Source organism: Mustelus asterias, chromosome 28, assembly GCF_964213995.1.
Source record: "Mustelus asterias chromosome 28, sMusAst1.hap1.1, whole genome shotgun sequence".
Lineage (NCBI taxonomy): Eukaryota > Metazoa > Chordata > Chondrichthyes > Carcharhiniformes > Triakidae > Mustelus > Mustelus asterias.
The window spans coordinates 7,648,972-7,661,902 of record NC_135828.1 but is presented as its reverse complement, the minus strand read 5'-3'; the positions used below and the strand labels follow the sequence as shown (position 1 = coordinate 7,661,902).

The 12,931-nt window shown below is 45.6% G+C and overlaps 1 protein-coding gene across 1 annotated transcript in view; it reads right to left on the bottom strand.

Moving 5' to 3' along the window:
* Positions 1-12,931, bottom strand: part of LOC144480126 (heparan-alpha-glucosaminide N-acetyltransferase) — a 189,123-nt gene that overhangs the window by 139,099 nt on the left and 37,093 nt on the right. Inside the window, exons 5-6 of the mRNA XM_078199272.1 lie at positions 9,508-9,532; positions 6,137-6,258 (exon numbers count right to left, since the gene is read on the bottom strand). Coding sequence (XP_078055398.1) covers positions 6,137-6,258; positions 9,508-9,532 — 147 coding nt within the window. The remainder of the gene's footprint in view (positions 1-6,136; positions 6,259-9,507; positions 9,533-12,931) is intronic.

Genomic DNA, 12,931 nt, shown 5'->3' with positions numbered 1-12,931 from the left:
CTTGTAAACACAAGTCAATGATGTTGACAGATCAACACAGTCTCCAAACTCCCCGCAAAGTTGGCACTTTAATGAAAAAATGAAAGTAATCTCTTGTTATGAATATTATTTTCTTCCGACATGGGAGAATATTTTGAACAAAGACCCTAGTCTTTCCTTTCCCTTTGACTCCAAGTTGTCTCACTCCTTTAATAATAATAAAATGGCAGACTTGGACTGAAGGTCATGCTTTTACAAATAAATAATCAAATATTCAATTGAAACAATGTGACTGTCAACCTTCTGGGTCCATGGAAATGCTTCTCCCGGAATGGAAGCAGTCAGGTACTGTGTAAAGGTCAAAGATGAAAGTTCAAAGTTTTCACATTTTAGTCACAATTTCTCTGCGCTTAATCACCTTGTTCATAAACTGTCACAACCAGTCCGTGACAAGTGTAACTGTAAATATGGTGGAAGAATAGGTCCCTTTCTCTTCAATCCACATCACCGAAGTACATAAAGGTGAGAGGGGAGGTGATGGCCTATTGGAATTATCGCTAGACTATTAATCCAGAAACTCAGCTAATGTTCTGGGGACCTGGGTTCGAATTCCCCCCACGGCAGATGGTGGAATTTGAATTTAATAAAACTTATCTGGAATTAAGAATCTACTGATGACCATGAAACCATTGTCAGTTGTTGGAAAAACCCATCTGGTTCGCTAACGTCCTTTAGGGAAGGAAATCTGCCGCCCTTACCCGGTCTGGCCTACATGTCACTCCAAAGACAAATGTGGTTGACTCTCAACTGCACTCTGAATTTTTTTTTATTCATTCATGGGACATGGGCATCGCTGGCTGACCAGCATTTATTGCCCATCCCTAGCTGCTCTTGGAGGGCAGTTGAGAGTCAACCACTTTGCTGTGGCTCTGGAGTCACATGTAGGCCAAACCAGGAAAGGACAGCAGATTTCCTTCCCTAAAGGACATTAATGAACCAGATGGGTTTTTCCAACAATCGACAATGGTTTCATGGTCATCAGTCGATTCTTAATTCCAGATATTTTTGATTGAATTCAAATTCCACCACCTGCCGTGGCAGGATTCGAACCCAGGTCCCTAGAACATTAGCTGAGTTTCTGGATTAATAGTCTAGCAGTAAAACCATTAGGCCATCGCTTCCCCATGGCCTAGCAAGCCCCCCACTCAGTTCATGGGGCAATTAGGGATGGGTAATAAAAAAGAAGATTGCAAGACACGATAAGATTCAGACAAACACATAAATCACTACTTTAATTAAAATACATTTCATGAAGGTATTTTTGTGGCATTGAATTGTACCTGTGTTGATTTAATAACACAACCTGTATTGAAAATTGATCTAAATGTCATTGGATCTCTCAGAATATTCAACAATAGATAATAAAATTAATGAAATATAGTCCTACGCTCCCATGCTAGATAAGGATGCTAAATAATAGATAAATACAACATCTTCTACATAAGAAAACACTTTATACTTCGCTTATTTATATTTATACCTGGCAATGTGAATAAAATAGATGGAAACCGATGTCCGATGTTTGTAACATAATAAATATCTCCACTCAACCTCTTGAGACTTTGTCACCAACGAGTTATTTCCACAGCCTCAAATTTATTTTCCCAAAACTGAAGCTTCATAACAGATCCGTGACTTACTGCTGAATCGGGTTATGTTTGAGGCTCCGTCTATCTCATCCATTACAGTTACCGGTGAGGTGGGAGAATTGCTGACTGCAAAATGATTAATCTTCCCAATGTCTACAACTAAATAATTATATCGCACAGTGATGTGAAAATAGAAAACAAAATGCACCCACACTCTCAAGCCAGTTTTCGATGTAAAGGTATTTTTTCGTGAATGCGTGTGTGACAAAGACTCATATTTATATGAGCACTTTTCTGATGAATGTTGCACAGGACTTTAACAAGGAATTACAGCGCCAGTTCTTTGGGCAAAGTCAGCAGCCATTTTGTGCACAGAAGGATCTACAACAAGGTAATTTATCGCCAATGGCCTTGGTTCTGCAATGGAAACTAGAATCATGTTCTTCTTCAGATATATATTGCAAGGTCTTTAACATCCATCTGAGACATGACCACAATTTAATACCACTTCTGATAATCATGATGTGGAGATGCCGGCGTCGGACTGGGGTGGGCACAGTAAGAAGTCTCACAACACCAGGTTAAAGTCCAACAGGTTTATTTGGAATCAGCGCTGCTCCTTCATCAGGTGAGGCCAGAACTTTACCCTGGCTCACAAAGTTAACCGGGTGACACTCTAGGGGGCTATTAGCTCACCTGATGAAGGAGCAGCACTCCAAAAGCTCGTGATTCCAAATAAACCTATTGGAATTTAACCTGGTGTTGTGAGACTTCTTACTTCTGATAATGTGAGTACTCCTTCAGCACTTCACTAGACTAGGAGTGCAGACTTGGCATTTGTTCTGGAGTAGGCTTTTGACCCTCTGACTCAGAGGTAAGAACACCGGGAACTAAGTAAGTCAAGCTGAATGCTGGGATGAAGCATCAATTGAGTGTCATAAACATAACTAATTTCGCAAGCTGAGCAAACATCGGAAATCTAGGCTTGACTTATATCACAGCTTGGTATGGCAACCTGCTCTGCCCAAGACCGCAAGGAACTACAAAAGGTCATGAATGTAGCCCAATCCATCACGCAAATCAGCCTCCCATCCATTGACTCTGTCTACACTTCCCGCTGCCTCGGAAAAGCAGCCAGCATAATCAAGGACTCCATGCACCCCGGACATTCTCTCTTCCACCTTCTTCCATCGGGAAAAAGATACAAAAGTCGGAGGTCACGTATCAACCGACTCAAGGACAGCTTCTTCCCTGCTGCCGTCAGACTTTTGAATGGACCTACCTCATATTAAGTTGATCTTTCTCTACACTCTAGCTGTGACTGCAACACTACATTCTGCACCCTCTCCTTTCCTTCTCTATGAACGGTATGTTCTGTCTGTATAGCGCGCAAGAAACAATACTTCGCACTGTATACTAATACAATAAATCAAATCAAATCACATCAAAAACTGGATAAGTCTTGCTTGCAGTTAGAATAAACATAATGCAACACCTATGCTTGGTGAAGCTATGTACAGCTCCAGAGTGTTGTCCCACAGTGTTGGACCGTGAGTATGTGCGGGGTGGCACAGTGGTTAGCACTGCTGCCTCACAGCGCCAGTGACCCAGGCTTGATTCCCGGCTTGGGTGACTGTCTGTGTGGAGTTTCCACATTCTCCCCGTGTCTGCATGGATTTTCTACGGATGCTCTGATTTCCTTCCACACTCCAAGGAATGTGCGGGTTAGGTTGATTGGCCATGCTAAATTGACCCTTAGTCTTGGGGGGGTTGTTAGGGAGATTAGTAGGGTAAATGTATGGGGTTACAGGGATAGGGCCTGGGTGGAATTGTTGTTGGTGCAGACTCGATGGGCCGAATGGCCTCCTTCTGCACTACAGGGTTTCTATTCTATGATCTCACCTTCATGTTTCTGAGCTCTACATCTCACTCACGTTCCTCATCAAGAAGGAGGATGAGTTTCACCCCTGCTCCCCCTGGTCCCCAAAAGTTAAAATTCTAGACTTATCAGAAGGACTGCTTCTTGTCCTCAGACCTAACTATCCATGTGGGAAAGCCCCATGTGTCTTCCCAATTCGGGCCCTGGTTAAATCTGCACCAGAATTCTCCACTTTGATTTTGGGCGGCACGGTGACACAGTGGTTAGCATTGCTGCCTCACAGCGCCAGGGACCCGGGTTCAATCCTGGCCTCGGGTGACTGTCTGTGCGGAGTTTCCACATTCTCCCCGTGTCTGCGTGGGTTTCCCTCAGGTGCTCCGGTTTCCACCCACAGTCCAAAGATATGAGGGTTAGGTTGATTGGCCATGATAAATTGACCCTAGTGATGGGGGACTGGCAGGGTAAATATGTGGGGTTATGGGAACGGGGCCTGGGTGGGATTGTGGTCGGTGCAGACTCGATGGGCCAAATGGCCCCCTTCTGCACTGTATTGATTCTATACTTCTCTGATTCAGAATCCTATTGGTGTTTTTGGATCCCAATTGCTATATGTTTGTGAGGCACCTGTTTGCTTTAGGTGATCTCACTGTCTGTCTGCAAGACCCCACTTAGCTAATGTCACAGAGGGCCAGAATATGTCAAGCAGGTTAAAGAATCTGTTCATCTCTAACTGGCGACCTTCCCAGCTTCCACCAGGCTGAAGAAGAGTTAAAATCAAATCCTTGGTGTCCTGATTTAGGATTTATCCATCAGGAAGGCAATAGCACCAAGAAACTCCTTCATCAAACCTTCAGGCCCATGAAATTCAAACACAACAATCATAAAAAACAAATATAAGCACAATCTGGATAGAATTGCCTGGATTTTGTGGGCCGGATTGCCAAGGCTCCGTGTTGCCCCTAAGCTATAGTTTAGACATACCTATATAGGCAGCATGATGAATAGGCAATAGACATTATAGTAATAGCCCACTGTTAAAAAGAACCTCAAGCTATTTGCTTTGGCATGCTCTTCCTAAGATCATTGTCTGAATAAAAATGATGAATAGATGCAGAATGCAAAAGAGTCCAGTGAAAGGAAAACTCAATTTCAGCCTGTGAGCCCTCCCTTTCCAACAGATGGTGTTGCAACCCACTGGGTCTTGGACTCTCTCCGATTTATTGAACCTCCTGAGGGAGATGAGTGACCTGAGAAAAAGTGCAAGGAGAACAAGCCGCTGAAGCTTTACCCTGGCTCACAAAGTGAACCGGGTGGCACTTTAGGGAGCTATTGATCCAAAATGATCATCTACAGAACTCAGCCAGTCCCCACAACACGGGGAGTGGAGAGAGACTGGGGCATGTGGTACCGATCTCACTGGGGGTTGACCACATACATGTTTCAAGATGGCGCCGGAGCCTGGCGACTATTTGCGAGCTATGCGTGGCATGATTTGTATGGATAGCACGCAAAATGGGCGGCACGGTAGCACAGTGGCTAGCACTGCTGCTTCACAGCTCCAAGGACCTGGGTTCGATTCCTGGCTTGGGTCACCGTCCGTGTGGAGTTTGCACATTCTCCTCGTGTCTGCGTGGGTTTCCTCCGGGTGCTTCGGTTTCCTCCCACACTCCAAAGATGTGCGGGTTAGGTTGATTGGCCATGCTACAAATTGCCCCTTAGTGTCCTGAGATGCGTAGGTTAGAGGGATTAGTGGGTAAATATGTAGGGATATGGGGGTAGGGCCTGGGTGGAATTGTGGTCGGTGCAGACTCGATGGGCCGAATGGCCTCTTTCTGCACTGTAGAGTTTCTAAAACAATGCTTTTCGCTGTATCTCGGTATGCGATAATAATAAATCAAATCAAATCCGCTTTATTTCATAGACAGTGGACTACAAGGTGATCTAATCCAACAATGAATGTGATCGGATTGGTTAACGTGAACAGGAATCAGCAAACGATCACTCGTGCAATTAAAGTTTAATTTCAAAGGTCTAATTAGGAAGTTACACCCAACATGGCTCCCGTTCTTGCACTTGCTCCGCCATTGTCAGTTAAGGACTAATCCTGCTGTCAATCTCATTAGCCAGAAATTGATATAAATTCATAGAAAGTAGTACAGAACTCACATCATGGCCGGAATTCTCCGACTTCGCCCACGGCTGGGATTCTCCGATCCCGCTGCTGGGAATGAAGATTTGGCTGAGCGCCAAATTCTCTATTCTTGCTGGCAGTGCGGCGTGAATGGCCGGAGAATTCTGGCCCCTAGATTTCCGTCCCCAGGGTCGGGTGCGCGGAATTGACAGATTTACCAGCTCGGCGAGCTGGACCTTTAAAAATGTCCAGCCGCCGCTTGGAGTTTCGGTAAGGGGTGGGGGCGGCTGGGGGTCAGCTGAAAAAGGAGACCCGGAATCAGCAAAAGCCTACCTCTGCATTCCGGCACAGTGTTTAAATAAATAATAAAACAACAAACATCCCCCCAGCCTTCATTCCTCCCCATCCACACACTCCCTATGCCCCCTCCATGCCAACCTATGCCAACCCATGCCCACCCACCCACCCTTTACCCTTACCCCTGGCATTCCAACTCACCTAGTATCCATGTACACTTCATGGACGCTTTGATACTTCCCAGACAGCTTCGACATCTCCTGGACAGCTTTGACACTTCCTTGATGGCTAGACAGTTCCTTGACAGTTCCAATGAGTTTACGCTTAAAAGGTACATAATCACGTTTAATTCTCACAATTCCCAAGGATGTCTTATTCCTCCCAGGCTCCTATTTAAAAGGGGGTCCGTATCTCTCCAAAGGGGCACCTCTGTCTAAAGAATTCACCAAGCACAGACCTCCTTTTACCTGGTCTGCTCGGCACACCCTTGGAGTTCACGCAGCGAGTGTTCAAAGTTTGGAACTCAGTGGGGGCAGCTGGTGATTGAAATGGCCAGATCCCTCAGCAATTCCTGACTCAACATAAGCCCCACCCCCACAAAGGAGGGAAGTCTCTCCATCTTGGTAAAAATCTGGATCTCTGTCATTACATATGAAAATTAATGGGCAGAATTTCCCAAAATTGCACAGAGTGCTGGAGCATAGAGTCATACAGGGCAGAAAGGGCCCTTCAGCCCATCGAGTCTGCACCGACAATAACTACCACTAGAGGCGCACTAATCCCATTTTCCCGCATTTGTCCCATATCCTTGAGTTTTATAGGTGAGAAAAGCTGCATGAAACTCACCTGATCAAACAGCGCTCTGGGCAATTTCAAAGTGCTGGCAAGGATCACACAGCCAGCTGGGGGGGATGGGGCCTAAACACACCAGCAATGCCGAGATTCGGAGATTTTTAAAGGGCCTCCTGATCTCAAAGATCCCCACAGAGATCGGGACAGCACCCCTAAGCATTGGGGCACCAACTACAAGGCCAACATCGGGGCAGTGCCCCCATCTCAGCAGGGGGCAGGGAGGAGGAGGTGCGGGGCGGGGGGGGATGGAATCTCATAGAGGCTTATAAAATTCGAACAGGGTAGATGCAGACAGGATATTCCCGATGGCGGGGGGAGTCCAGAACCAGGGGTCACAGTCTGAGGATTCGGGGTAGACCATTTAGGACGGAGATGAGGAGACATTTCTTCACCCAAAGAGTGGTGAGCCTGTGGAATTCATTACCACAGGAAGTAGTTGATGCCAAAACATTGAATGTATTCAAGAGGCGGCTGGATATAGCACTTGAGGTGAATGGGATTAAACGTTATGGGGAGAAAGCAGGATTAGGCTATTGAGTTGGATGATCAGCCATGATCGTGATGAATGGTGGAGCAGGCTCGAAGGGCCAAATGGCCTCCTCCTGCTCCTATCTTCTATGTTTCTATGTTCAAAAGTCTCTGCGCTGGGTGAGGAGGTAGGTGTGCGTGCATGTGGAGTTAACCAGCTTTGCAAACGATTTGCTTTCCATCAGTATGAACGTGAAGTGATATAAGACTGGGGGGAAAAAGACAGAAACTGCTGAAAATCTAAAATAAAAACAGAACATGCACAGCTAGTCCATTAAAAAGAGAGAAAAAAAGAATTAATTAATTCAAGTGTAAAGTGAATTGGAGTTTCAATACCCAAAAAATTAAGGGACCCTTTCTCTGTCCAGAATGTCGATGAATGGGGCGGCACGGTGGCACAGTGGTTAGCGCTGCTGCCTCACAGCGCCAGGGACCCGGGTTCGATTCCCGGCTTGGGTCATTGTCTGTGTGGAGTCTGCACATTCTCCCCGTGTCTGCGTGGGTTTCCTCCGGGTTCTCCTGTTTCCTCCCACAGTCCAAAGACATGTGGGTTAGGTGGATTGGCCATGCTAAATTGCCCTTTAGTGTCGGGGGACTAGCTAGGGTAAATACATGGGGATAGGGTCTGGGTGGGATTGTGGTCGGTGCAGACTCGATGGGCCAAATGGCCTCCTTCTGTAGGATTCAATGAATTGGCAGTGTATTTTGATCATTTTACAATAAAATGACCCCATTAAACTTTGGAAGTAATAGCTGGTGAATGTATTTTAACTCCATTTTTGTTTCGATGCCGGATATTAGAGTTTCTTCATTTGTCGAGATTACCAGGCAGTACATTTCATTTTGGTTGTGAGCGATAGTTAGGCCCCACTTGCTTTCGCAGAGTGTCAGCAACAAAAAGCTTTCGGCAATTAAATGGATACATTGATTAAATGAAGGAAGCAAAACAACTCCGATCCAACCGCACGTCGCCACCTCTCAAAGTTTCCTTGTCGCTTTGCGACAGTGTGTTAGGAATTCACAATCGGCTGGATTAGAATGTATTAAAGAATGCTGGTCATGCAGAAATGCAAAGCAACAGGCAATGAAATGGCCAAAAAATATTGATGCACATAAACAGCTTATGCAAATCATGGCAATACAATCTTTCTAAATTCCATTAGTGAATGGAATGAATGGTCTCTGGGCAGTCACTTCCAGTGGATGGACATTACAATAAACTATTCCATTTAAACGTGACACCTCGCCCTCTTTTTCTGTCTAATTATTGAAATATATACACTTATTTTACTCCTGTTTCTTCATTTTTAGTTTCCACGCAGGTAACTTATAGACAGTGACCTTTCTCCTCCAGCTTAACCTCTTTTTTTACATCGCACACATTTTCGTTCAATTTTGTCTCATTTTCCCCGTACAGTGGTTAGCACTGCTGCCTCACAGCGCCATGGACCCGGGTTCGATTCCCAGCTTGGGTCCCTGTCTGTGTGGAGTTTGCACATTCTCCCCGTGTCTGCGTGGGTTTCCTCCGGGTGCCCGGGTTTCCTCCCACGGTCCGAAAGACGCGCTGGTTACGTGCATTGGCCGTGCTAAGTGTGTTAGATTTTGTACCATGGCTGGAAAAGATTGCAACAACAGTCTAGCAATCTTAAAAACACGAGATAGATGGCCAGGCCCAGGGGTGGGGGGCAAAGGTTTGAAAGTTTATTTGTGTCACAAGTAGGCTTATATTAACACTGCAATGAAGTCACTGTGAAAATCCCCTCATCGCCACACTCCTGTTCGGGGACACTGAGGGAGAATTTAGCACGGCCAATGAACCTAACCAGCACATCTTTCGGACTGTGGGAGGAAACCGGAGCACCCGGAGGAAACCCACGCAGACACGAGGCAACGTGCAGACTCCGCACAGACAGTGACCCAAGCTGGGAATCGAAACCGGATCCCTGGCGCTGTGAGGCAGCAGTGCTAACCACTGTGCCACCCGTTGAATGGCGAGGCAGGCTTGAAGGACCTGGTGTGCTACTCCTGTTTCGATTTCTTATGTGTCCCCTGGCTCCAACTGAGGTTCCTCCCCATCCCAGGACATGCGTGCTTATACCGATTGGCTCAGCTTCCCGCGTAGTCTATCCAAAGGATCCGATTCAATCACGCAGCCCTCAAAGGTTCGCCCCCCCTTAAAGGGGCCGCGTTACCACAGTGGTGCTGGTTTGTAAGAATCTAAACGTAAAAAATGAATGGCTCCAATACTGAGCTCAAATTTAGATTAATAAAAGGTCTGATTGTATCATAGAGTCATAGAGATTTACAGCATGGAAACAGGCCCTTCGGCCCAACTTGTCCATGCCGCCCTTTTTTTTAAACCCCTAAGCTAATCCCAATTGCCCACATTTGGCTCATATCCCTCTATACCCATCTTGCCCATGTAACTGTCTAAATGCTTTTTAAAAGACAAAATTGTACCCGCCTCTACTACTACTTCTGGCAGCTCGTTCCAGGCACTCACCACCCTCTGTGTGAAAAACATGCCCTTCTGGACACTTTTGTATCTCTCCCTTCTCACCTTAAACCTATGCCCTATAGTTTTAGACTCCCCTACCTTTGGGAAAAGATGTTGACTATCTAGCTGATCTGTGCCCTCATTATTTTATAGACCTCTATAAGATCACCCCTCAGCCTCCTACGCTCCAGAGAAAAATGTCCCAGCCTATCCAGCCTCTCCTTATAACCCAAACCACCAAGTCCTGGTAGCATCCTAGTAAATCTTTTCTGCACCCTTTCTAGTTTAATAATATCCTTTCTATAATAGGGTGACCATGAACTGCACAGTATTCCAAGTGCGGCCTTCCCAATGTCTTGTACAACTTCAACAAGACGTCCCAACTCCTGTATTCAATGTATCAGAGGAAATTAACAGCCACCCGGGACTCATACAGTGGACCGGCAGAGCATATTAGTGTCATGACCACGTGTTTAATTCAAGGTCATCCACAAGAGTCCCTCCCCCAACTGATTTAAAATAAAAACACAATTGTTCTGCATCTACATCAAACCATCGTTGAGAGATTACCACTTTAATTTGGCCTGGTCATTATTTTTTTTCCACATTTATTACAAGTTTTTCATTTACTGGATGCAGGTCTGCGGATTTAATGAGGTGTTGAGAATATCGCCGTTTGCTTCAATGAATTTGACACTGCCATCAATCACCAGAACCGATTGCTTTGTAATCAGGACTTGTAAACTTTAAGATTTCATTAAAGGATCCAGCTTAACATTTAAAAGGCAAAATTAATATTTTTGTTATTAATACATCCCAGATGTAGAAATAGAAAACGCTGAAATTTACTTTCGACTTGTGATTAATTTTGTAATTTCTATGTGCCAGAGATTGGCTTCTGTGTTTGGTTAGCGCACGGTGCCCTTTCCCTCCTGGAGTTGTGTTTGAGCCCAAACCAGCTCCAGACATGAAAGTTGCTCTCGCCCTGACAGCTGCACCATGCTCCAACCTGAGTGGACATGAATCAGCAGTGCAGAACTGCACATTATTCTGCAATAATCCCAGGTCACTGGTGCACCAAGACAGAATCAATCAAATTCTCTTTTTCAGTACATGGAATTCCACTGCCTTGTTCTTGGGAATTCCGTCCATTTTTCAGGGAAAGAGGGAAAACAGTGGCCCTCAGATACGAAATTTAAAGGGTCTGCTCATTAGATTTAAGTTAAAAGTTTCAAACTAAAGTTTATTTATTATTGTCGCAAGTAGGCTTACATTAACACTGCAATGGAGTTACTGTGAAAATTCCCCCAGCCGCCACATTCCGGCGCCTGTTCAGGTACACTGAGGTAGAATTTAGCACGGCCAATGCATCCAGAGGAAACCCATGCAGACACGGGGAGGACGTGCAAGCGAGCTCAAGATCGCCTCGACTATATCTGATAATGTAATCAGGCTCTTCCACTGATCAGGAAAAGAATGGATCAGAGGCTTAACTTTCAACTACATGTCTACATGTTCCACTCAACAATTTCCAACAACAGCTGAGAGTTACTCCTTGGAATTACTCACATTCCGCTGTCCTAACTTTGCAGGAAGTGCAACAGAAATCCTGCTTACACCCGTAAACTCCTAAACAGGATGCAGCTATAAGGTGCTGGTGAGGCCACACCTGGAGTACTGTGTACAGTTTTGGTCTCCTTACTTGAGAAAGGATATACTGGCACTGGAGGGGGTGCAGAGGAGATTCACTAGGTTGATTCCAGAGTTGAGAGGGTTGGCTTATGAGGAGAGACTGAGTAGACTGGGGCTATACTCATTGGAATTCAGAAGAATGAGGGCAGATCTTATAGAAACATAGAAGATTATGAAGGGAATAGATAAGATAGAAGCAGAGAGGTTGTTTCCACTGGCAGGTGAAACTAGAACTAGGAGACCAAAACTTTACTCCAGGTGTGGCCTCACCAGCACCTTACATAGCTGCAATATAACCTCCCTCTTTTTAAAGCTAAGCTAACCAACAGGATGCTTGAAATGGTGACAGTGACACTATGTCCTGGTATTTGGCGGGGTCGGGGGCGGGGGGCGAGGGGGGGGGGGGGGGGCATTGAATGGAAAAAGGTTTTACTTTCTTAACTAAACACTTGCCATCTAATGACCGCCATGATGTGGAGATGCCAGCGTTGGACTGGGGTAAGCACAGTAAGAAGACTCACAACACCAGGTTAAAGTCCAACAGGTTTATTTGGTAGCACGAGCTTTCGGAGTGTCACTCCTTCTTCAGGTGAGTGGGAGTTCTGTTCGCAAACAGGGCATATATAGACACAAACTCAATTTACAAGATAATGGTTGGAATGCGAGTCTTTACAGGTAATCAAGTCTTAAAGGAACAGAGTGGAGAGGGGGTTAAGCACAGGTTAAAGAGATGCGTATTGTCTCCAGCCAGGAGAGTTAGTGAGATTTTGCAAGCCCAGGCAAGTCGTGGGAGTTACAGATAATGAGACATGAACCCAAGATCCCAGTTGAGGCCGTCTTCATGTGCGGAACTTGGCTATCAGTCTCTGCTCAGCGATTCTGCGCTGTCGTGTTTCGTGAAGACCGCCTTGGAGAACGCTTACCCGAAGATCAGAGGCTGAATGCCCGTGACTGCTGAAGTGTTCCCCGACTGGAAGAGAACACTCCTGCCTGGTGATTGTTGAATGGTGTTCATTCATCCATTGTCGTAGCGTCTGCATGGTCTCCCCAATGTACCATGCCTCGGGACATCCTTTATCCTATCTACCCAATCCTATATATAGCCTATATATATATATCTTATATATCCTATCTAATGAGAGCAGCAGACACACACTCAATTGACTCTTCTTCTACTGTTTGCACTGAATTCGGTTGGGTTGCCTACTCTCCTTGGTACTGTGTGCTTGTCTGATCAGGAGAACATTCCCCCCCGCCCTCCACTCTCTCTCTCGAACTGGATGTAGGAGTATGTCCCTTACAAGTAATTTCCTGGATAGAAACATGTACTCTTCCATTACGCACAGAAATAGTCTTATTAATGTCCCAGCCCTACAGGCTGCAGGCATCTCAATGAATTACCATATGCTAGCAATGACAGCAAGCAG